Here is a 26,181-nt window from a genome sequence, read left to right as displayed (position 1 = left end):
ACAGAGATTTTCATGAAGTTATTAACCCACTCAGTTCTTGAAAACTTCACTTTCTTCTGAGAACCTCATAAATCCATACACCAGAACATAATGGTTGTTATATGAACCGGTAATAAAGAGGATTTGCATGGATTGCAGTGGGTGCCAGAAGCCTTTGGAGAAAGACATTTATTTCCTGCAGGCATCCAATAATAGACAAAGTGTATGATAATTTTAGAAACAGTTCTGCCTATGCACGAATCTTATCTGGAATCAGGGTCAGTTATTATCAGAGAATGGGGTATTTGCCAACACATCTGTGGCCAGGAGCTCAATTTCCACACGCAGATTCTAGCAAAATATCATTTTGTGATTTGGACTGAGTTTGAACACACTGAGCCAAGGCTTTTTACCGGTATTGACCCCCAACACTAGCTGACACGTCAGCTGAATCAACAGATTGCCAAGGAGCCAAGTGGCCTGAACTTTAATTTAACTATCTCAAATCCATTAGGATCGAAGGCCAGTTCAGCAGCAATTAAAAAAACCTCTTGCCCAAAACATTGGCATTAGGACAGCATCATTACAAAACAGAGTAGATGGTTATTATTTCCAGTAATAATAATTATAAAGTAAGTAAATGTGATGTTTACTATCTAAAGAGGGGGCAGTTTGAAGGAAGTTGGGGGGCAAGGGAGAGTCGAAGAAGCAGCATCCTAACACAAGTATGAACATCTTTAACCAGGGATCTGCTTGTAGTGCTAGAATTATGTGCCTCAATACCTGCACACAGCCACATCTTGCAATGTACTTTTCTGACGTTCTCACTGGTATGGCTGTTAGTCTATTCCATTCGCTGTATTCTGTGGGGATGGGCCATGGTTCAGTAGTGGAGCACATGGTTGCATGCAGAAAGTCCAGATACAATTCCTGGTTTCTCCAAGTCGGAGTTGGAAAGATCCCCATCTGAAACTCTGAACAGCCACTGCCACAGCGCAGACCATTGGTTTCCAACCTTTAGGAGCCCACGGACCACTGAGGCAAAAATTGGAATGTTGTGGAACACATGCAGTACGGGCTGTGGGTGGTCTGTCTTCCACCTTCCAAGACCACCAAAGAGGATAGAGCACAGACTGCCAAGAGTTCAATGTCTCCACCCTCTCTGGTGGTCCATGGGGAAGCATCTCTCAAGTGAGCGCTTCCCCACGGACTACTAGAGAGGGCAGAGAATGGACTGCCTGCAGCCAGAACTTCAGTGCTGGCTACAGACAATCTGTTCTCCACCCTCTTTGGTGGTATGTGGATGGTCGGCTCAACAAGATGATGGAAGTGATCAAAGGTAATTTTTTTTCCTGAGATCTCACAGACCACCTTTGGTCCATGGAGCACAAGTTGGGAACCAGTGTGTTGGCAACCTTCAGTCTCGAAAGACTATGGTATCGCGCTCTGAAAGGTAGTTCTGGAACAGCGTCTAGTGTGGCTGAAAAGGCCAATTCGGGTATAGACAATACTGATCAAGCTAGATGGTCTGATTCATTGTATAAGGCAACTTCATAAATTCATGTGGATTCTCACATCAGATTAGTACATTAGTTATAATGATAGTTGCATTCTCTTATGTATGCATGTTATACCCAGCAGTGCATTAATTTATGTTTTCCCTAAAATCTGCAATGCCAGATTCTATTCAGTTGTGTAACTTGAAAACCCCAGAGTGCCTTGCAAATGAGAGAGAAGAGCATCATCTACACCCTCTATAATGGGGTATCGGTATGAGACACTGTTTGTATTCATACTGCCAAAATGTTATTTTATTATGTAAACATATTCCTTACCAGGAAAAGTAATGCTCAAAACAGTTAAGAACCACTACGACAGTTAGAATTTCTTCAGGGATTGTTAAGCAACCTCAAAATACAATAACATAATGGATCATCACACAGTCAGCCCCACAAAGGGCCATGATTCACAATTTCCAGGAGCTGAATAACAGACTGACAACACATAAAACAGAAACCATATGGGCCTCAACAGTTCTCATGAGAGCAGGCATTTCTGTGTGTACTTACTAACACCACTATATGTGAAAACAAAACAGAATTGTACCGAAAGAGGCTATAGTGATAAGAGGGGTACTTGTAGGTGGCATTCCCCCGCCAAGAGCAGTGCATGAGGCTCCAGTCTTGAATTTCCTGTTTTTATTTTTTATTGCAATATACAATCCTAAAGGCACCTATCTGCAAGCAAGCACCATTGAACAAATTGGCACTTACTTTTGGGTAAATATGTAGGATTGTGATGTAAGAGACTGCATTATGAAGGAATCTGAAAGACCCTTGTCTAACAGCCCAATCCTAATTAAATCCTCATGCAGCGATGCAGTGGCATAGCTTCTCTGTATCCTGCAGGGAATTTTTAGCCACTAGAGGCCTGCTCATGGAATATTAGTCCCCTTGCACCAGGGTCACTCCCAGCCACTGCCATGGGCCATCTCAGACCTGAACCAGCTTGATCACTGCCCCAAGTCTGCATTGACCCAGTAAGGTGTTCAGGCCCAAGAAGGGGGTCAGGATTTAGCATGCATTGCTACCACAAAACCCACCCCTCTCTCAGGCCTGATCTGCCCTCCTCCCCACTCCATCACCACCCCATTCAGCCATCCAACGGCATGTGAGAGGACACTCCAGCCTCCCCGCCAGTGGCCTGACAGCACATGCTGACAGAGGTTGCTTTGCAACTGGCATAAAGCAGCCTATGCCAGCACAATGTACAGTATGCAGGTGTTGAGTAGGCATAGGATTGGGCCATTTCTTTGCCATGAACTCACCAGGTGGCCTTAGGCAAAGCTCTTTCTGTCAACCTCAGTTCCCCAATCTGCAACATGAGAACAGTAATATTGTAATGATTGCGACAGGGCTCAGCAGTTTGGCAGAATGGTGGTATATAAATTTAGTAAGTCAATAACAAATGTGAAGCACTCTAAAAATACTCAAAAGTGTTATCCAGATGCTTATTACACAGGCCTACAAAATTGAGGGTCTGAAAAGTTTTTCCCAAACTTTATGGTGGTTTGATATGAATTTGGGGTGCCGATTCCAAAAATGGCATCCGTTTTGCCCTATCACGTCTAGTTTTGGAGATCTAGTACAGCCTCATTAGTGAATGGTTCAAGCAGCTTCCTCAGGAGGAAGCCATGGTGTAGGCTTCCTCATGAGGAAGCTGCTTGAACCATTCACTAAAGAGGCTGTGTTGTGTCTCCAAAACTAGACTTGATAGGGCAAAACGGATGCCATTTTTGGAATCGGCACCTCAAATATACCCTGGAATTGGTGTAAGAAAGCAAAATGTGTGTTAGTCTGAGTTATTGTTAATAAAATTACAGGAATAAGTAATGCAATCTTCCTATGTGAAACATGCTGGTCAGGATCCAAAGAGCTACTTTAAATGATATCAAATGCTTGAGAAGACCTAGTGGTTTGCCATGTAATGGGAGAATGGGAACAGCACTCCATTCAAAAAGCACAGCTCCCCTTAGGTTATGTGGGACCAGTTGCACAGTTTTTGTTGTGCACTTACATTGGGATTAATGCTTTTACTTTCCCCGATTCATATTTTAGGCACGTCCAAAAGGAGAAGGCCTGACACCATACCAAGGGAAAAAACGCTGTTTTGGTGAATACAAATGTCCAAAATGTAAGAGAAAATGGATGAGCGGAAATTCCTGGGCCAACATGGGGCAAGAATGTATCAAGTGCCACATCAACGTCTATCCTCACAAGCAGGTAGGGCTGATGCAGAGGCACCTTTGAATAGCTAATTGAAAGAGAAGTGAACTGTTGAGCCAATCTGCAGTCTGGAATGGTCAGGCTGTGACGTTACAAGACTGAAGACTACTGGTAAGACTGTTTGCAAGATTTTTGCAAATTTTGTACTCTGGTAAAACTTCCTTCCACAAGTGCTGTAGTAATTTTGAAAAAAACACTCAGAGTAATTGCAAAATTTCTGAAAAGAACTTCTTCACCTGTCATGTCTTTCTTGTCGAGAATGTCGAAAGAATTTCTAAACCACTTGTTTTACAGTAAATAGTTTTTATACTTTAATCCTTGTATGCTTGTAAAAAACATTTTACTGATCTGATATTGGGATTAATTTAGGACCAAACTAAATGTTAATTTAAATACACCAAATCCCATGCATGAGACTCCCCATGTGGCTCAAGGTGTCCTTGTGCTTCATTAATCTAGCCCACATAACCCTATACCAGGGGTGTCAAACATAAGGCCCAGGGGCCGGATGTGGCCCCCAGAAGCTTTTTATCCGGCCCTCAAGCTCTCAGCTGCTGAGGTGTTACAGCTGAAATGGCAGCCCACATGAAAACTGGACTTTCCCAAATCTTGAAATATGATCAGGATTTACGTACTTTCTCTTCTGTAGTTTGCAGTTAATGCGTTTCTATATGAGAACAGGGTCTGATTTCTGGCCATTAGCTGCTTAATGATGTCACTTTCTGCTTAATGATGTCACTTCCGGCCCTCAGCTAGAGCCCTGAATGCTAACTTCGGCCCTCTGTATGAACGAGTTTGACACCCCTGCCCTATACTATTGCTTAGCCCAGCGGTTCCCAAACTGTGGGTCCAGGACCCACCAGTGTGTTGACTCAATTTTTGTTGGACTGTGAAACTGACAGGGCAGATTAGGCTGTGTGCATCAAGGATTAAACAAGCTGCTACTTGGGAGTCCAAACAGCCTTGCTGTCCAAACAACATTATAGTTACACCCCTTGGCATTTACAAATTAGGCCACAGCCTCTAGGGCATCAATTTTCAACCAGTGTGCCATGGCACATTGGTGTGCCACAAATGATCAGCAGGCATGCCACAGGATTTTTTTGGGGGGGTGTCATTTATTAATAGGACCATTGCGGAATGTGAGCCCCTGACGTGCAATGCGGTGTGCCTTGTCAATAGTAAAAAAAAAGGTGGTGTGCCTTGACAATTTTACTGCCTTGTCAAGTGTGCCATGAAATGAAAAATGTTGAAAATTGCTGCTCTAGGACCTCTTAGCAAAGTCCAAAGTCCAGCTGAAATGTCTGCGTGACTTCCTCTTTGCCAACGATGCAGCTGTCACTGCCCACTCTGCCAAAGATCTCCAGCAGCTCATGAACTGTTTTAGCAAGGCCTGCCAAGACTTTGGACTGACAATCAGCCTGAAGAAAACACAGGTCATGGTTCAGGATGTGGACTCACCTCCCTGCATTGCAATCTCTGCACATGAGCTGGAGGTTGTCCGTGACTTTGTGTACCTTGGCTCAGTGATCTCCGACACTCTTTCTCTGGATACCAAGCTAAACAAACGCATCGGTAAAGCAGCTACCACATTTTCCAGACCCACAAAGATTGTGTCTTAGTATGTTCCATCAGCTTCTTGTTGGACCAGACTCACAGTCTGGTCCAACAAGAAGCTGATGGAACATACCAAGATCCAGGTCTACAGAGCTTGTGTCTTGAGTACACTTCTGTACTGCAGCAAGTCATGGACTCTTCGCTCACAACAGGAGAAGCTGAACGCTTTCCACATGCGCTGCCTCTGACGCATCTTCGATATCAGCTGGCAGGACAAAGTTCCAAACAACACAGTCCTGGAACGAGCTGGAATCCCCAGCGTGTATACACTGCTGAAACAGAGATGCCTGCATTGGCTTGGGCATGTTGTGAGGATGGGCGATGGTTGGAACCCAAAGGATCTCCTCTGTGGAGAACTCGTGCAGGGAAAGCGCCCTACGGGTAGACCACAACTGCACTACTAGGATATCTGCAAGAGGGATCTGAAAGCCTTAGGAATGAACCTCAACAGATGGGAAACCTTGGCCTCTGAGCGTTCTGCTTGGAAGCAGGCTGTGCAGCATGGCCTTTTCCAGTTTGAAGAAACACTTTGCCAACAGACTGAGGCAAAGAGGCAAAGAAGGAAGGCCCATAGCCAGGGAGACAGACCAGGGGCACGCTATACTTGCTACCAGTGTGGAAGGGATTGTCACTCCCAAATCGGCCTTTTCAATCACACTAGATGCTGTGCCAGAACCACCATACCATAGTCTTTCGAGACTGAAGGTTGCCAACACTCAGGGCCTCTTAAGAGTTTGAGAACCACTGGCTTAGCCGATACCCTGCCCTTTCCAATTACCCATGTTTTGCCCCATTCCCACTCAAACAAGAGACTATTCCTGGCTATATTATGGGAAGCAAGTCAATTAGGATCAACATAACCAATGCTGAACAGCTTTGAGTGATAAGCAACTGCAAATATAGCTGTAGTCATAAGGTAATGCTATATTTTTTAGCTTTGATCTAACCCCTATCCATGTTTTGTTGTGTGCAATCAGGAGAACAGAAGCTCCCATCAGATGCATTCATTAGGTTAAGTGGAGACTAGATGAGCATTATGATACATACTCACACTAGCTGCACACTTGTTGGGTTGGGGGATTTGACTGATGGTCATTGAACTAATCCGTGCGGATGCTCAGATTTTTTTTTTTTTAATTATGACCAGAAATGTGTAACAGTGAAGAATTCATTAGTGGACAGAAAATGTGGGAGGTATTTTACCAATTTCCCAAAAGAGTTACACTTGATTCAGTTGTAGTTAAGTCCCTGTAGAGGGCAGTTGGCTTACAAGGAATCCGGAAGATAGACGGTAGAAGAGTCTTAATAGAAAAACAGTGCCTTTAGAAAGCATGTGAGGCAGAAAAAGTAAAGAGGTCAGTTGGAAGAGCAAGGCAAAGACCTCCCCTAGCCACAGAAAACATTTCAGCAATCAGACGAAGCTTTCAGGTTAATTTAAAGTAGGTCAAACTGAAAACCGATCCATTGCAAATGAGACTGGTCCTGTGTGACTAGCAATTGATGACACTGTGCCAAAAATCCAGAATCCATTCCAAGGCACAGTCTCTGCTCCTTGTGCTTGGCAGTGATAATAGAAGCAATGGGAAAGAAATTCCTTGTGTCGTTCTCCAAAATTACTGGGGTTCAGGGAAAGGGCCTAGAACACAGAGTTAAAGCACACCATTGTGATTAATGACTTGTTTCCTAGATTAAGAATATGATTAGTTAACTTTTTGCAGGGCTGGCCCATCTGTGCGTTCAACTGAAGCAGTAGCCTCAGACAACAGACTGATGGGGGACACCCATCTCGGGCAAATTACTTGCCCACACTATTTCTCCTTCCACTCCCTGGATTGGAAAAGGGGAAAGGAGAGGAAGAAGAGATGTGGAGGGAAGGAGAATGTATACCCCCCCCCTTTGTATACCCCTTGACTGAAGCAAGGGGAGCTGCGGTGAGAGGAAGGGCCTTCTTAGTGTTGACCCCCCCCCCCAACTATAGCATTCCCTCCAGGCAAATTATGATTGGCCCCCTTTGTGGACACTTTCTGAGGAGGTCTGAGGCCATTTTTTAAATTTCAAACAGCTTTGGGTGGTGGTTAGAGTGGGGAGATATTTGATAGGTGGGAATATTTGGAGGGAACTCATTTATTTAAGCAATTTATACCCCACCTTTCCTCTGCCAGAATTTTTATCATCTGATATTTTATGTCTTTATGCTTTTATGTTTTAGAAATGTTTCTAGAAATGGTGACTTTTGTATGCTGTGGCCTCCGGGATCATGTCTGGGCAACCTAGATTGAACATAAAAAATAGGTTTCCCTCAATCCTTCCTTTACTAGTTTTTCCACATGAAGAAAAACTCAAATATGTTCAGTGGCATCACTAGGGTTTGCATCACCTGGTGTGGGAGGCCAGGGCATCACCCCTGTGATGGAACTTATCCCATGCAGTGGGCAGGGCAGTGGTGATTTACCATTGCTCTGCCCTTTCTGGTTTTGGGGCTATACCTTTGATAGACTAGAGATATTTCAACACGGTTTATTTCATTGCATTCTGCATGAAATTACACATCGATTGATCTATAACATGATGGTATTATTCAAAAATACCAAGATGTTTAAAATTTTGACAAGTAGTGGTGTCATCCTCCCCCATGTGCGTCTCCTGGTGTGGCTTTAATCCCCGCACTCCACTAGCAATGCCACTGAATATGTTATCCATATCTGTGATCTGAAATAGTACGATCCATCAAGTGTGGCACTGCTCTAATTACATGGTTCACGGCTCAGTCCTATGGGTCCTGGCCAGCAGCAGAACATGGCTCTGCTGCCGCCCACTGGGGCAGGTAAGACAGCAGGAGAGATGGGAAGCAGCAGGGGGAAGGCGGAACAGGGATGGGGAAGGGGTGAAACCAGGTGGGGAGAGGGGCATTAAAGGTAGGAAGGATTAGGGAGGGGTGGATCTGGTGGTGAGGGTGCATCCGGCTCCTCCCCCAACCATTTTTGCTGCCTCCCCACCCCTTTTTGCTCAGACCTGTGCTACTGAAATCACATGAAATTGCTAGCGCTGGTCTGAGGAGATCCATTGTGGGTTGGGAGCTTTATGGAGAGGTAAGAGGATTTAAATCTCCTTTCCCTGCTGAAGTTTCCTGATCTGCTCCCCTCCCACCCCCACTGGATACTGCATGCCTGTTTTTGGCACGGCTGCACCAGTGGCGGGATAGGATTGGACTCTCAGCTCAGCTTGCCTGATGGCACCCAATTTCTCCAAGTCTTTTTTAATTATTTTCCTTTACTAGGCCTCTGGACTCTTCTAGATCGCAATTTATGTCACAGCCTAGGTGGTACATACACAGGCATTACAGGCCTGATTTGCCCCAAATCAGCTAAAGATACGCATTTCATAAGGAACAATCTACATACATCCAACAGGATGCCCAGTGCTGGCCTTAGCCATTTTTTGCAAATGGCATCTCTCCCTCTGTGGTCACAGCCACCTGAAGCAATTGCTTCACCTTGTTTCATAGTAAGACTAGCTCCAAGCGTGTCCTCAACATCACCCCAAGTGATGTTTTCTGAAATCTGGAGAATCTCAGCACTCCCTTCATTTATGTTTATTTCCCTCATAGTGGTAGAATTTTGAAAATGTGAGGACAAAATCTTGAGCCAAAACCAGCAAAAAAAAAAAAGTTGTATACATGCATTTTGATATTTTCCACTTGAAGACTCATTATTTCCAAGGAAATAACACCAGATTTTTCAAGACATGACTCAAATTATTTTGGAATAAGTGCAATGTGTTGAATCTGTCAAGGTTTGGCAACTGATCCATTAATCAAGTGGAGAACTGTGTTCACGGCATGCAAATGCATGTGTGCTAATTAATAGTGTCCCTTTCACTCATGGTATATAGCAATAGATTCACTGCCTGTTTTTTCCTGTACACGTTTACTCAGTTCTATGCAGCCCAACCTTCCTAGGTTGTATCCAAGACCACAGCTAAAATTCCACAAATTAACAGAGCCCACCGCTCTCATGGCTTGAGGGAGTTTCTATTTGACCTCGAACACAGAGTTTTTCACTGTGTTTTTTCTGTGGGGCTCTTAACTGAAACAAGGTGTCTCCTTTCCAGAAGGCTTTTGTTCCAAATAGTTGTTTGTTGCCCTTTTCGCTTGACATCACTGTGGGTCTGCAGTTGAGCTGGCACATGTATCAATTTCCTTGGCATTCTTGGCAGCATCACCACCCAGATGCCAACCCCTGAATGGTCTTTTTTTTTCCCCTTTCCTTCTCCCTCCTCTAGGAGAAGCATCAATGTTCTGTGGCTGCTTCCTGGTTGGCCTCTTGTCAAGTTGCTTGGGAAAAAAAAATTTTTTTTTGGCTTTCACCCATGTCTCTGTGATGACAGCTGCAGAACTGGGTGCAGACTCAGCCAGCTGGTAGCTGATTTGCTTTGCTAGATACCACTTTCTTGGCAGGCGGGGGGGGGGGAGCAGCAGAACAGACACATTTGATTGTCCCTCACAATGGAAATACTTTTGGAAATAAATTCTTCACAAAATTTGAGACAAGTCACCCAAAAGGCAATTCTCTCATTAACAAAATCTTCTTCCAAAAGGCCGGTTAACATGGCCAGTTTTGTCTTCGAGAAGCACGCAGGAAAATAGTCTATGCATGAAATGAAAGTATATTGGTTGGCAACTTTCAGTCTCAAAAGACTATGGTATAAGCCTACAGCACCCGGTATTCCCAGGCGGTCTCCCATCCAGGTACTAATCAGGCCTGACCCTGCTTAGCTTCTGAGAGCAGACAAGATCAGGCATCTGCAAAGACCTGGCCTAGCCTCAAAGTGTATTATTTATTCTTAATTTGTTAACTAAATAAGGCCCAAATCCTAACCCACTTTCCAGCACTGGCATAGCTGTGCCAATGGCACATGTGCTGCATCCTGCAGTTGGGGGACACTCACGGAGGCCTCTTCAAGGTAAGGGAATGTTTGTTTCCTTACCTCGGAGCTGCATTGCCCTTATTTCAGTGTTGGAAAGTGGGTTAGGATTGCGCCCTAAATAATTTAAAATTAAATACAAATATATAAAAAATTTATATATATTTAATTGTGTACCACTCTTCCTTCAAGGCGTTCACGGTGTACATGGCTCCTTTCACTCTTTTTATTTTCAGAACAGCCTCGTGAGATGGGTTAGGCAGGGAAATGTGACTGATTCAGTCATCAAGTAAGCTTCGTAGGGAACAAGGATTTGAAGTGGGATGACTCCGATTCGTCCAGTGCTCTGACGCTTTATACTTCATTGACTTAGGAATCAAGTCTGAGCCAAATCCCTGCCTTACTTTGGGCATTTTCATGCAAGAGGCTTCCAGCTGAGTTATTGTTTTTAATTAGACCTTAGCAGATCCCCGAGCATGCCAACCACTAACACCAGCCCTGCAGTCCCTGTGAGGAGTGCTAGACCTTCTTCCTATCCTCAGTCCACCACTCTATAGTCTCCAAAATCAGGACACCTCCCCTCCACTTTCTATATTATTTGGTCAGAACTGGGTTCAAACACATAGATCTGCCATCATTATGGTTTGGTCCTTGATTCACATGGAAAAACAGCAAGGCCCAGTTCTCATGAACTGAATGTGCATTAGAATCCTCTGCAATGCGCAGTGGTTCTATCAAAAGGGTCCATGAAGGCAGCAAGTTTCACAACTACTGCTCTAGTTCATGGTCACACCCTCACAACATGCAAGTTTACTTGCTAGTGATGCTGTGGTGAAATACTGGATAAGCAGGTGCTTCGTAGAGTTGTTTCTGGACCTTGGGCCTTCGGCTACTTCTTCCCAGAAGTAAGCAGCTCAAGCACTGCTTTGCAACCTCCAGCTGGCTCAGAGCAACCTGGTTTCCTGTGTTTGTAACATCTCTCCCATGCAAGTATGTCATAAAATGCTGCTGACAAAAACATTTCTGAAATCAAAATGACTTACAGGCCAATAACACTGAAATCAACCAATGCATGGGGAATCTTCCAGGGGAAGATATTGTTTCTGACAGTAGTCCAAGAAACTCTTGGCTTTCCCCAATATCCTTTGCTCTACTTCCAGGAAAAAATTATTCCAAAATTTTTGTGTGAATTTGTTTTCAGCTGGTTTATGCAATACAACACAATAACAGTATTTCTCTCTTGGTTCAGATCGTAACACCTTCTCCCCAGGTACCTTTGAGTGGCACATCTGTCATGTGCCAGGGTCCCTTGTTTGCTCTATTAGAGAGTGGGCAAGGTCCTCTACCATCTTGCATGGCATCCCAGAGGCCATTTTGTCCAAAGCAGCTGGACTCATATTTTGAGTCAGTGGGAAGAAGGAGAAAATCACATAAACCTAAATAGAATTCACAGGATCTGGTCCTTGGAACAAATTTTCTCTGCAAACAGTTTGGCATTGGCAGGGAGAGAAATAAACCATGAGTACATTTTGCAACAGTCTTTCATTAATTTAGCTTTTCAGTTCAATAAGCACAGCAATGCAAGTGTTCAAGTATAAGAGTAGGTAGGGTAATATTTCTACTTAAATTTTTAAAAAATAGTAGATCTTTCCTTTTCTCCTTAGGGCTGTTTTTTTGTGGTTTGTTTCCATCTCTCTTACATGATGTGTAATTTCATACAGCACTTTTGTTTCATGATAGACATCTGGAGTGCCTGGGAAATAAATAGCTGATTCCATCTCTGGATTATATCTTTTTTAAAATAGTTTTATCTCTAGTAAAGATTTGAAATCTGCTGCAGGGAAGGTTTGTAAGAAAACAGCAGGAAGGCTGCAATCTGAAATATTCTTGCTCCACCAGAACAAGAATGTTTAAGTACTGCAGCCAAGATCACAATCATAAATTTAGAATTAAAAAAAATGAAAAGGGCCCATGTTGCTCAGGGGGGCATTAAAGAAATGATTGCATATAATAGCTATGATACTCCAGAAGTCTATGGATTGGTCTGGCAGCAGTTCACTTCACTATATGAATCTATGAGAGAGAGATTTGCGATTTTTACACCACAGGCAGCCTTCCAAACTGCCTCTGCAATCTTCTCTCCATCACAAGCCACCTTTTCTCTTTTCTCCTGGTCTTCATCAATCTCTCTCTTTCCACTTTTGTTTTTTAACATCTCTTTTCCCAATATGGACTGGTTTTTTACTGTTTGCATGGTAAGCTCTTTATCAGGTTCTGATGATCTGTGATATTATCAACAATTAGAGGCACAGAGGGAAAAAGATCTGACAACTCGATATCATTTTGCCAGTTAAAATGGCAAGTCATTCTCCAAATAGATTTGTATTCTAAATAAACTGAACATGGTGAAGAAACAATGCCAAGAATAATGTTGGAACAGATATATTATATCTTAACTAGAAAGGTTTGCACTTATTAAAAAAAATGCAATAGCAGATGAAAATTGAGGAAAGGATGCCTGACAAACAATAAAATAGACTTATCAGGGGAAAAAAGATAAGGCTATTCAGAAAGAGCCATCAGACGAGCAGATAAAGTTGGGTAAAATGACTTTAAAAGGGGGAGCAGTTGTATGCTAAACTTCAGGAGCAAATACGGTTGTATAGAATAATATATCCTTGTGTGGTATTCTGGAAAGAGTAGAAGGAAAACAACATGTTGGATCCATTAAATCTGGAATAGGGTCTTCATTTTGTTATATTCTCTACCAATTTTTTGCAAAAAAAAAAATGGGGAAAAGTTAAAAACCAATACAAATTAATAGAAAAAATTATACGAGGGGGGAATATAGAATGATATTTTGACCTCAGTCTTGTTACCAGGGACTAGACAAAAAATGTAATAATTAGATTATATAACAACAGATTCCAAAAGCTCTCAGAAAGCTGTTTGACAGACACAGGAAATTAAATATAGGGCACAAGCCTAACCAGGTCTACTCAGAAGTAAGTTTTATTTTGTTCAATGGGGTTTACTCGGAGGAAAGTGTGGTTAGGATTGCAGCCTTTGAGCTCAATCCTATCCAATTTTCCCATGCTGGTGCAGCTGTGCCAGTGGGGCTTGCTCTGTGTCCTGTGGTGGGGTGGCAGTCATAGAGGCCTCCTTAAAGTATGGGAACATTTGTTCCCTTACCTTGGGGGCTGCATTGTGGTTGCACCAGTGCTGGAAAATTGGATAGGATTGGTCCCTTCATCACCCATTCAAAAGGTGACAGTTGTCAGGATAAAACCTATTGTTAAAGCAGAAGCAAATAATGAAAGGGAACTTTCTTTCAAAAACATTATCTTTAAAGATCAAATGTTTTTTAAATTAAATCATCAGTGGAAGTAAAGTTGTTTATCAAGTTGTGTAAAAGTTCTATCCTATCCATTTCCCAGCCATAGCATGCAGCCATTTGAAAATGGGTGGTGCTGTGCTATGGTGGTGGTGTTTGGGAAATTTTTTCCCTTAACCCTACATAAGCCTCTCTATCACCAATGGGTCTATTTAGAACAATGCGGTGCTTGACTTCAAGGAAAGCCCTTATATTAGGTGATGCTCAGTCATTCTGGTCATCATTTTGAGAATTAATTAAAAGCCAACCAACTGGATACTGAATGATTGTGGCTCTGGGAAAACAATGTATACTCTCTAATGAATATAATTTTTAGAGTTGTAGTTCAGATATTTAACTACTTAGTTAAAATATATTTACAGTATTCAGGATGATGCACACTGGAGGAATCATGTATTGAATGCTAATTCCAGGGCTGGCTCTGCCATGAGACCAGTTGAAAACTTTTTTTCAGGCAGTGGGCTGGGGTGGGCAGGAAGCGTATATTATGCTGTATAACATCATGGAAACAATGTATGATTTTCATAAAAGGTCATCTGGTAATAGTGCTAAAATAAAGTTTGTTAGGCCTAACATTTGCCAGAAAAAAATGCATTCAATTCATTTAGCTAACTGTTTTCACTGCAAAGCCATGTGCATGACAAAATATTTGGGGCCTGCCAAAGGGATGTGGCTGGAATCCCAACCTACGGCTGTGCTTGTGGAGCAGAGTTTTTTTGTTCATGGAAGCAACATTACATTTGTGGAAAGAGCTTTTCTGTGAATGTAACTCTTTTTGCAAAGAGAAAGGGCGCAATCCTAACCCCTTATGTCAGTGCTTTCCAGCACTGACATAAGGGCAATGCAGCTCTGAGGTAAGGGAACAAACATTCCCTTACTTTGAGGAGACCTCCGTGAATGACACCCAACTGCAGGATGCAGCACATGTCCCATTGGCACTGCTATGCCAGTGCTGGAACGCACTGACATAAGGGGTTAGGATTGCGCCCACAAGCTCTGACTCTCTGAATCTGAAAGTGACTTAGCAGTACTGTATCTGCATGGACTCTATTTCCTTAGAGGTTTGGCAGCTTTACACATACATTGCGGCAGTAGGAAGATTTTTGGATTTGACCATCTCTCACTTTCCCATAACTAAGGTCATGTGTACTCTGTGTTATATATATATATATCAAAATTTTGCACCAAGATAACCCATATTCTCCTCCAAGAAAAGATGAATTTTATTATCTGTATGGATTATTGCACCCAAAGCCTGGTAATAAGTTTGGTTGCAAGCCTATGAGTATGGTCGCACAATCCTTAACATGAAGGACTAGTGCCAGATATGTTCCCATACAAATGTCTGCACTCATGTTCTTATGTGGTCTTTGTACTCTTCTGTCCTTTGCTGAAGTTATTTATCCTGGCCGTCTCCCATCTGTACAGAACACTGAAAGGCTATCCAATACCCTTGAGAAAGCAGGGACAGGTACAGGAGGGGGGAGGAGACAGGAAAAAAAGACAATATCCACACATGGGTGCCCTTGCCATCTGGAGAAACCCATTTCAACTCTAGAATTACTTGTTCTGGGTTCTTGGTGCAGAAGCCCTTGAGTGAAAGTTATCTCATGCTCATTAGGGATCACTGTTTTCATAAGCAAGATCAGGGGTACCCAAACCCCAGCCTGGGAGCCATTTGCAGCCCGCAGGGATTCCCAATCCGGCCCACAAGGAACCCCAGTCTCCAATGAGCCTCTAGCCCTCCAGAGACTTGCTGGAGCCCATGCTGGCCCGACGCAACTGCTCTCAGTGTGAGGGTGACTGTTCGGCCTCTCGTGTGAGCTGCGGGATGACGGTTCCCTCCACTGCTTGTTGTTTCACACTTGTGAAGCAGCAGTGGCAGCAAAGGAAAGGCTGGCCTTGCTTTGTGCAAGGCCTTTTATAGGCCTTGAGCTACTGAAATAACTTTATTTATTCATATAAGTTCTATCTCTAATATAGTCGTTTATGTAAATTTATGCTAATTTGAATGTAAATTAATTTTTTCCCGGCCCCCGACAGTGTCAGAGAGATGATCTGGCCCTCCTGCCAAAAAGTTTGGACACCCCTTAGCAAGATGAACACATATTCAAAGTGAACACTGTATGTGCTGTTTAACACACACACACACACACACACACACACACACACACGCAAGAAGAAGGCCAAAGCTGTACATTTGTTGTGCCGTGTAGTTTAGCTCTAAGGAGTAGCAATCTGGTGATTAATCAACAGAGAACCCTTGGTGAAATTGCTCCAAGAGTAGGGGCCGAAAATGTCAAAATAAGGTTGTATATTATCTTGGATTCAAATGCATACAAAAAGAGCTGCAAGCAATTACTGTATATAGGTATGTGTAATGCTTATGCTTTTTTTTCCTATACAGAGACCCCTGGAAAAGCCTGATGGCCTGGATGTTTCTGATCAGAGTAAAGAACACCCTCAGCATCTGTGTGAGAAATGCAAAGTGTTGGGCTACTACTGCCGCCGTGTGCAATAAACCTACAGGGATCACCTCTGCTGTTACCTTTTGAGGTCCTCTGGCAGCAGACAATAGTCAAAAGAAAGAAAGGGGGAGAAAAATGTCAGATAAGAACCGTCGCCAATATTGCCTATCAGTAAACTAATAATATGCCTTACCTTTAATAGAATGTAACCCTTTTCCTGTGTATGTGCATACATGCAAGTTGTATTTATAGGACTATGGTGTGTTTTTAAATATGAAACAGAAGATACTGATGTAGGGCACAGACCAACAAGCACTGCTGCAGTACATTCTCCATTCTTATCCACAAGGCTTGAACGAACAACACTTTGCCCAAGTCACACTGAAGGGAATGGGGACTGTGCAGTAGTCGTTCTTGCTAAACTGGGCCCATCACGTTCATGATGGAATCACTAATGTGGTTTCTGTTGATTGTTTACACAGTTCCAGGATCCTGCCCAGGTGAAACAAATCACGGTATTGTTTGTCCAGAGAGGTATATATTGTCATGGAGATATAAATGGATGATATTAATAACTTCTGCAGTCATTTGATCAAATGGTTGGGTTGTTAAATGAAGGAGGGCTTAGCTAGACACAGAGTTAACGAAGGGGGGAAGTGTTCATTTTCTTGACTTCAGCATTGGTCTGAAAGTTCCATAAGGTTGCTTGCTTTCTAAGCAGTCAGGTGAGACTTTTGATGGACTTCAGAGTATTAGAACGTGAGGGTTAAAAAGAACAAGTGAATAATTGTTTGAGGGAGTGGTGGTTTGCACGGAAATGGAATGGTGGAACAAGAAGGGTCACCATCGATCAGGAATTCTTTCTTAGGCAGCAATCCTAAGCATGTTTATTTGGAAGTAAGTGCCCCTGAAACCTGCAGGCCTTCTTCCAAGCAAGCACTTTTAGGATACATGCATTTGTGCAGGCTGTTTTCACCTAACACTATCCCCTTGTCACAATTAGCCTTGCGTTTCTCTTTTCTCTATGTACTTGCTATGCAAGAAACAGTCAAAATTCCTATCATTGTTGAGCCATGGAACCAACATTGTTCAGAGAGCCAACAGGACAAATGCTACTTTGTTGTCCCCATCTTATTAGCAAGCTGTCCAATCCCCTGCTTCTCTGCTTTCATCAGTCTCAATCACATATTCTCCTGCACAGTTTGGTTCTTTGTATCTTCTGCAGCAGAGATACTATACATTTTCTTGCAAGGAGATGGGACTTCTCTAATGAGTATGCTAGGCTTCTAGCAGCTCCACAGTTCCTCCCCCATATATATTAACTGGGGAAAGTGAGTATACACTCTTCACTTGTGCATGAATACTTTATTGCTCCCTGAACAATAGATCCTAGGGATTTCCCTCATCTGTAACAGTAGCTCCTAAACAAAATGATTGCCTTAATACAAAACTTGTATTTGAATTGTCCTTGATCGACATCTTTCAGACAGTAATGACAAGAGAGCAGAAATGGACAGATACAGTTTACTGACTAAACACGATGGAGCTCTAGGGGAAAACATTACCTATATTCATTACTAAAAGACATGTCATATGTAACACCCCTAAAAATTGCCTTTGTATGGTGGAACCATATGAACAGCAGGGACTGTCTTGACTCAGCATCATCAGTCACTATTGTTTTGTAGTCCTGCATAGAGAATCTCCATGTGATTGGGTCAGACCCACTGGAAAGGCAGTGGCCTAGATATCTTGGTGGCCTCTGTATGGGACCCAAAGCTTCTGAATTCGCCTTGCACTTAGAGAGTGTCAGAAGAAGAAAAAAAACATTATACAAGCTATTTTTAAGGATGGGAATGAAATTTACTCACTTTCTTCACTGCTTGCACACTTCTATTTGGCCACCCCCTTGTACGTTAGACCAAAGTTTGATCACAAGACTTCCTGTAACATATCACGACTACTTAGGATACAGCAGGCACCCAATTATTACACCAGTTTGATGTCACAAACTATGCCACATGACACTGCAGGGCTGCCATTATTCCGTCACTGCAGCAAGATATGCTAGTAGAAATATTTAGGACCAGAATGGGCAGAGGTGAATTTACTGTGAATAACTGAGGAATCTTGCCCCAAGCCTTAACTGATAAAGCACATTAGCCTTAATTATTAATTCTATATCCTATGCCACTTTCAGGAAACAGCTGACATGTTCTGTTTTCAACTGTAATAACCTATAGAAGATCAAAAGATGCATCCGGGTAGCCATTGGAATTACACAGGAATTTTTCTGCCTTCCAAAAGCATCACTGTATAATTCAGAGAAAAACGTAATATTGGTTGCACCAACTTTAAGAAATAATAGAATGTTGAAACCTTGTTATACAGAAGCAAATGTATTACTGGAATTGCTTTGTATAGTAGTACATACGGAGCAATTTTTAATCTGCATTAAGTATTTCTTTAGAAGCACAGATAAAGAAGTGATTGGAGCTCTCCAAATACCGTTTGTTCCTGTACAGAATTGCAGGAGCTTTGCAGTTTTGTGTAATCACAAATCTAGTGAGGATGTTTAAATTCAAAGATTCCTGACAAAATGGAATAATGGTGTAAAATTATCTTGTGCAAAATTGCCTCGGAATGATGCCATACTATGCACAGCAAGCTGAAAATTTGCAATACAGGGGGGTCCCCGTTTCCATGGATCCTGTATCCACAGTTCTAGTTAACTGTGGTTTGGTTCTGCGGGGTCCCCCACGTGGCCCCCCCGGAGGGTTTTCTGAGCCCAGCAGTGGCTGCAAGCATCTGCCCAAGATCTCTGCCAGGCTCAGAATGACTGTATCTAGTGAAAAAACGCAACTTCCAGTTTTTTGTCAAAACTGGAAGTGACTTTTTTTAGTGCTTTATAAGGCATAGGGAGGTCTGGGGAAGCTCAAGACTTTTGGGTTCTGTCCCAGATCCAGGGTGACCTGATACAATGAGGCACAACACCTATACCTTTAACCATTGTATAGAAGAGGGAATTTTGTCAGGTGCAGCTTTTAAAACCCTTCCATGTTGAGTTGCACCTGCTAAAATGCCATCTTCTATACATTGATTAAAGGTATAGGCACTCTGTCCTCCATTGTATCTGTTCACTCTGTCCTGACCCTGCTGATAACTGTATTAATCTGGGCAAGTTATGAAATGTCTCTACTCAATAAAGTGGGTATAACATTAGTCACCACACCTACCTCATAGCGTATTGTGAAGGATCAGTGAGAACCAGTGAGGTAGTTTGCTAAGTGAAACCACCACCTGCCACTGCACAGTGATAAAGGAGGGAGGAATTCCCATTCTTAATGGCATGTGCCAGAAGGTCATAGAGGAAATGGTGCACATGTGCTACAGCACACACTCTGCATGGACATGACTGCTGAATAGACCATCACTCTGGTGTTGATTTCAGCAGGGACGACTGTCCACTCTGCAATGATGCATTTGTAAGTGCTGGCTGCAGCACCCCACACATCCTCTATCACCTCTTGGTTGCTGAAGGTAAGATTTCTATGTCAGATCTTGTTTACATGAGCAATTATCCTAGGATAAGCATCCTAAAATTCTTTCTCTGCTTTGTTTACATGACCATGGGTTTGAATCAGAGGCAGAAAGAAACAAGGAGAGTAATGAAGAGGGACCCTGGATAATTAGGGACTTTTAACTCATCTTCCATTTCATTGCTGGATAGTGACTATGTAAACAATAGCATAATTGTTATCTTGGGCATACAAAGATAAATGGTGGCTTTTGAAAACTTGAACTTAAATGTTAATTCATGGGAGGAAGTGAATAATGTAGAGAATATGATTTCAAGAAAGCCATATGCTAAACTGTCCAGAATATCTTTCCTTCAGCACTTACAGAAACCATTAGCTGTAATTTCTTCACTACTACAAATCTAGGTGGGAAAGTGAAGCAATATTAACTAGCAAAGATTATAGCCGAGGGAAAGGATTCATATGTTCTCCTGTAAAATAACGCATGTAGCAATTCATCTGTCTCTTTAAAAAAATACCATACCTTTTGAGGACAAATGTAGTGCTGTTATATCATACGCAGAGAATGTAAACAAAATATGCTTTGGAAGGAAGACAGCTAGAAAATCTGGAAGTCATTTTATGATGGGTCCAAGGTGGGGGGGGGGCAGTTTGCACATTTCAGTTTGCATGAGACAGTCCTTCCTATAGGCTGATATACAGTAATACACAGGCCCGTACCCAAAGAGCCCCATCAGCATGCTTCTATGCATGAACACAGAGACTTTCCCAATTTTTAATTCTGATTGCAACACCTTGTGTTGGATACCACCCTGGGAGGGTCCAGGAATGGAAAGTCAGAAGTGACTTTCAGAAAGCCAGAAGTGACTTTCCAGTGGTACAAAGGGCTGCCCCATGGAGTCTCCTGCCCCCTACAAACCTCTTGGTCCATGCATGAAAGCCCATATGCAGCCTTCTGAACTCTGCCCATTAGATGTGAATTGGTAACCGTGGTTCTCATTAACGATTCCCACAGCCATGTGTTATCAGTGCCAATATTACCTGTACCTGTGTATGTGTACAGGGGGCATTGGCTTCCCAACACTATGCCCATGACAAAATAAACTCTCATGCTGCACTTCATGTATAATGGTATATATATATATGGTTTGTTCTTAAAAATATCCACCCAGGAAAAATGTTATGTGTTTTACATGGTACAGAAGTTATAGGGCAATCCTGTGCAAATCTACTCATCAGTAAGTCCTACTAGCCCTACTCCCAGAAAGTGTGTACCAAATTGCATTTTTCGCCTACCACCTACTGCTCCCTTGTAATCTCCATTTGTATTAAATCTTTGAGCCTAATTCTACTTACTTGGAAGTTCCACTGAAATGAAAATGTGATTTCTAATGAATGCCTTTAGAATTGTGATGTTACATCGCTTCCAAATCAGTTATACTAGAGAAGCTATTGCTATTGAGCATAATCCAGTCAAAATGAAGCACTTCTGTAATCTATAGATTTCAGTGGCCAAGGAACAGGTCAGTACGTATGGGTTGTATATACAAGATTCTAGGATAAATCATGGAGATTCCCCCACTTTAAAGAGCGTTCTCAGGCAGCAGGACTAGGAAACGTCTCTGCCTGAGACTTTGGAGAGGGACTGCCAGTCAGAGGTTTTTATAGAACAGTGTTCTGATTCTGTATAAGGCAGTATTCTCTATCTGCTGAGATTGACAGATCTTAACACTCTTTTCCATTTGCTGGATCATGCCCAACAGATTCTTGAGTTAAGCTGAATATCTCTATAAAAGCTTTGGAGTATTGCAAGTGCTAAGTCATCCCCATTGCAAATTCTGTGAAAAGTTAAGCAAACAGACATCAGGTTCTAATTCAAACTTAATGGAATGATCCACACTGCGTCATTCTTTAAGACAGTATATTCTATGCTCAGCCAGGATTTCAGTGCCTACCTGTTTTATGTCTAGAAAAACCACTGCCTCTGGAAATATTGTTGAATGGCAGAAGCACTCAGTAAGCCGACTGAAATCGTAGCTATACAAATGAAGATTTGTTTTTTCTTAGGATGAATATCAAAGGGACAATCGTGTGCAGTTAATAGATGTAGTCAATTGATATTAATGTTTACCCCGTTACAAAATATTTCAGTTTTACTTGCAGATGTGTATTTATCTTGAGTATACTTGACATAGAGTTTCTTTCTGTTTTTGTTTTTTTAATACCGTGTGTGTATTTTGGAAAATCTTTTTAGATGTTTAAAATTTTTGAATGGTTACAAATATTTCTTTGTAATACTGAATTGTTATCTGGAAACTCTTTGCAATAACCTTTTTTGTATATATTTGAGGGCCTTTGAAAAAACGATTGTTTGTTCTGTTTTGGTTTTTTTTAAGTGTTTTTACAACTCTGAAGCTTTTAAGGGTGGCCTTGGTTCTCTACTAAAATACTAACAGAGCTAAGAGTTTTCTTAAGTATTATACAAAATTAAGGGTGTATCCTCAAGAAAATATTTATGGAAGGAATTTGCTTTTCTTTTTTTCTTTTTTTTTACAATGCTTTTGTCTGTATAAAGTATGCAACAGAACTACATTAAGAAGGAAATATTGTCTACATAGAATATTATATGAAAGTTGGTACATAATTCTGACAAGAAGAAAAAAAACCCTTGCAATTCTTTAAGCCATATTGTTGTTGTTTTTCCGTTGGATGAAAATATCAGTATTAAGTAACCAGTATATTATTCAGGTGTTTAGATCTTATATTAATATGTGTATTCAGTTTATTTATATGTGTATTTTGGAAAGTATTGTCTTTTTAGAAAAGCTATGACCGATTTGTTGAGAGTCAAATATTACACTATCACTTTATGAACTTGTGAAAGACACACTAATAGCCCAGTCCTGCTTACAATAGGGCTATACAACTACTGCTATGCCAGCACAGCATTCTAGTGACATAGCAGATTCTCTAATGCAAATTGAAGTGTAAGTGCTCCAGGGCCTCTTCACACCATTACATTTTTAGGTGTACACCTATCTTTTCTATAGTACTGTCCTATGCATATCTACTCAGAAGTAAGTCCCACTGTATTCAGTGGAACTTAATCTCAAGAAGGTGTATATAGGATTCCAGCCTTATGCTATGCCTAAAAACATAGAGTGAATGTGACAAGTGTTTGAACATACAGGAATGATTTGGGTTCACTTGTCAGAAAGCTGAATTGGCTACAGCTGCTTTTTGAGCATACACTCATTTGGAACTCAGATTTGTTGCTTTGTAATGTGTGAAATGACCCAAAATGTTGCTATTTTGTTTTCAAAAACTCTGCAACATCAATGGGTGTGTTGTTTTTTTTCGTTACACTATCTCTAAGGGCGGGTGAAAAGGGCATCATTTTATAAGGTGATGCTCAGCGCAATTTGCAAAAACACCACACTGTGAGATTCACAATGCAATACTAGCATTTAAACAATACTGTCAATCAGTGGCCATAACAAAGAAAGAGAGGGTTAGATTGATGTAGGCATTTTGTGTTTATTGTTATTTAGAATTCATAGCATGATACGATATGCATGTGCACGTATTATATGCATTTTATGCTATATGGTTTCATAGCTCCATTATATTACAATTGTTTGTTTGCTTTTGAAACCATGCTAAAATGGGAGGTCTGTTCAATCCTGTACTGAACTCACATTTCCCTTAAGAGGGTTATTTAGAGCAGCAATCACTACATTGTATAAAACTAACCCAGTTATATTAATTTCTGCAGATTTAGATTAGTTTAATTACTTATGAACTTAAACAAAAACCTAGCTGTACTCACTGACTTCTTTTCAGTTTCAGTTGTATAATTTTTCTCTTCTGTAACTGGTAATTAACTTGTACAGCTTAAAAAAACACACACACACATTTCTATGGACATAGGCCTCAGAGGTGGCAGGCTTATCTCAACCACCAAGATGACACTTTGCTCAACTGGGTTGTTTAAAGGGCTGTCAAACCTCTGTTGTGGATTGTCCATAAAATGGCATTCCGACATGTGCCTTATTTGCCAAATAGTATATGGCTTGCCTTTAGTACTATAGCAGTTTAATGCTGTATTAAAATATTGCAAAAAGAAAGAATGGTGTACTCTGGTTTGTTCCTTTGAGTGCTTCTTACATCTTGCTTGTGCTGGGATTGAGGGCAGCTTACTGAATCCAGACCTGGAGTGCAAGTTCTGCTTTGGGTCCTTGAAATCTGTGCTAGAAGCCAAAGTAAGAACCAAACTGCTGGCTAAAGGACAAGAAACAGAAGATACTACTCTGATGACCAGGGAAGGGTAAATGTTAGGCTCCTAGCTTTTATTCTAGGCCTGGCCAATTCCCAGGCTTTATACAGTGTTGCTTGCCAATTGCAGGGGCCAGTGTTGTATACCACTCCTATGCCTGCAGAGGGCTTTGAGGTATCAGCATATAGAATCCATGGTAGCTCCCTAGGCTGGGTTTCAGTCCCAAAGTACCCATCTGTGGAACTCCCTAACCCTGGAATTGAGAACTCCAGTTCTCAGCGGGGGCTTAAAATCTTTTTATTTAGGGAGGCCTTTTATGCTGACACCAGGGGACATGGCACTTTTTGAATGTATTTTAATTTGGGATCCAGGTTTTTATTGTGTTTTATTGTTTTTAATGTCTTTTATGTATATTTTATGTTTTTAATTGTGGGATATAAATTTTGAAAATAAATAAATAAATAAATAAATAAATAAATAAATAAATAAATAAATAAATAAAGTTCACAGTTCAAACTTCAGAGACCCTAGGAACAGTATCACAGTACAGTATTTGCAGAGCTAGGTCAACATTTTCATGTTTGAGAACACCATTTTTGGAATAAAAAGCTAATATAATTTGGCATCTACAAGCAGCATGAAGAAGATATATGAATGCTAGTTAGAAGCTGCAATAATATATACAGCAGAGGCTGACAAGGTTCATCTATTCTGTTTTTCCTGGTGGTCCTCAGAGCTGAACAAAATGCCTGCCCTTGGTTTAGAGAAAGTAATTTTCTAAGGATGGTTGATGTTAAAAGAATAATAAGAAAGAACTTAACCCAAACTTAAACTGATCTCCTTGGACAAACTGGAGTTCCCTCTTCTTCTGTTCCATTCCTCTGCCTCCATCCAAAAGCTATTTTCCATTTTCCTCTGCACTTTTTGGTTTAAGGCAAAATATTATACAAAAATATCAGCGAGCCAGAAGGATGGTCCAAAGCTATTTCTGTCCCTAAATCTAACAGGACTCAGCTTTCATAAATCTTAAAAACTCCAATAGACAATAATAAAACCAGGCACAATTTAAGATATGATACTGGCTCAAGTGACATTTGAGTTGTGGAACATGCAGCTACAGACAGCTCGCAATAAATTGCTGTAATAGTACATATTGCAGACTATAAGTTTAAGAGAATTGAAAGTTGCATGAATTGAGGTATTGTTGATTTATTTTGTCCCACTGTTATTTTGTTCCCCCATCAAGCAGGTTTTGCAGGCTTTTGAAGTTCAACCGTGCAGGCAGTAGGTAGTTTCATAGGTTAACAAGGTTCAAGGCATAGTGTACTTGGTGACTGGTGACAGTATACATGAACTACATGAGCATATAGTACTGTTGGGGTGGGAATGAAGGCAGATAAGGCTGGCAGAAATTTTCAGAAATTTTCACCACAGCTGAGATCAGGATGAACATGCCCTTCATAATCAAAGAGCATTTTTTAAAAGCAAATTAAATACAGATTCTATGTGCAATTGGAGTTAACTCCTTTTCCTGTTCATGTTTTCTAAAACAGTGTTGGGGTTCCCCTCCTCCCACAGGTCCCCAACGTACCCAGGGAGAAGACTTCTGGGCCAGAGGATCAGGGAGGAAGCTGGTGGAACATGGGGCCACCTCCCCATACACTGCCTGGGCACTCCTGTGGGCAGCAAAGCGCAGTGGAGGAACCCCACACGCCAAAACCCCTGTTCCCCCCTCTGCCATGGAGGAGGGAGACAGAACGCAGGCTGTTTGGCTGCCGGGTAGCTGCCCCTCCCCCGTCTCAAGGGAGAAGGGGAGCGTTCCCCCACCCAGCCAGCCGGGACCTGCCTTGCCGGGCAGGGCACCTCGCTATGACATCGGGAGCCTGCCACTGGACCTCCCGACGTCGTCTGCAGAGCTTTAGGACCCAGGTGGGCAGGGCCAGCCCAGCCCAGCCCCCAGAGGTAGAGACCAGAGCAGAGGCAGCAGCCTCCCCAGACATTTCAGGACCAACCCTGGCAGCTCCCAGTGAGAAGAGGTGAGAGTCGGTGGGAGGGAGACACAGAAAGGAAGAGGAGGAGCTGTGGTAGTCCCAGGGGAAGGCAGTCCCAGAGACACACCCTTTTTGTGCCACCCCTGTGAGGGAAGAGGAGGGGCCTGCCCTACATAAACCAGGAGTCCAGGGATGACAAGGCAGTTGGG

At 42.0% G+C, this 26,181-nt stretch overlaps 1 protein-coding gene across 1 annotated transcript in view; it reads left to right on the top strand.

Moving 5' to 3' along the window:
• Positions 1-23,835, top strand: part of ZCCHC24 (zinc finger CCHC-type containing 24) — a 148,813-nt gene extending 124,978 nt beyond the window's left edge. Inside the window, exons 3-4 of the mRNA XM_066620232.1 lie at positions 3,597-3,761; positions 16,106-23,835. Coding sequence (XP_066476329.1) covers positions 3,597-3,761; positions 16,106-16,219 — 279 coding nt within the window. The 3' untranslated portion in view covers positions 16,220-23,835. The remainder of the gene's footprint in view (positions 1-3,596; positions 3,762-16,105) is intronic.
• The last annotated feature ends 2,346 nt before the right edge of the window (positions 23,836-26,181 follow it).

The sequence above is a fragment of the Tiliqua scincoides genome, chromosome 3 (assembly GCF_035046505.1).
Source record: "Tiliqua scincoides isolate rTilSci1 chromosome 3, rTilSci1.hap2, whole genome shotgun sequence".
NCBI lineage: Eukaryota > Metazoa > Chordata > Lepidosauria > Squamata > Scincidae > Tiliqua > Tiliqua scincoides.
Note: the sequence above shows the minus strand (reverse complement) of the source record. Positions and strands in the feature narration are given on the sequence as shown.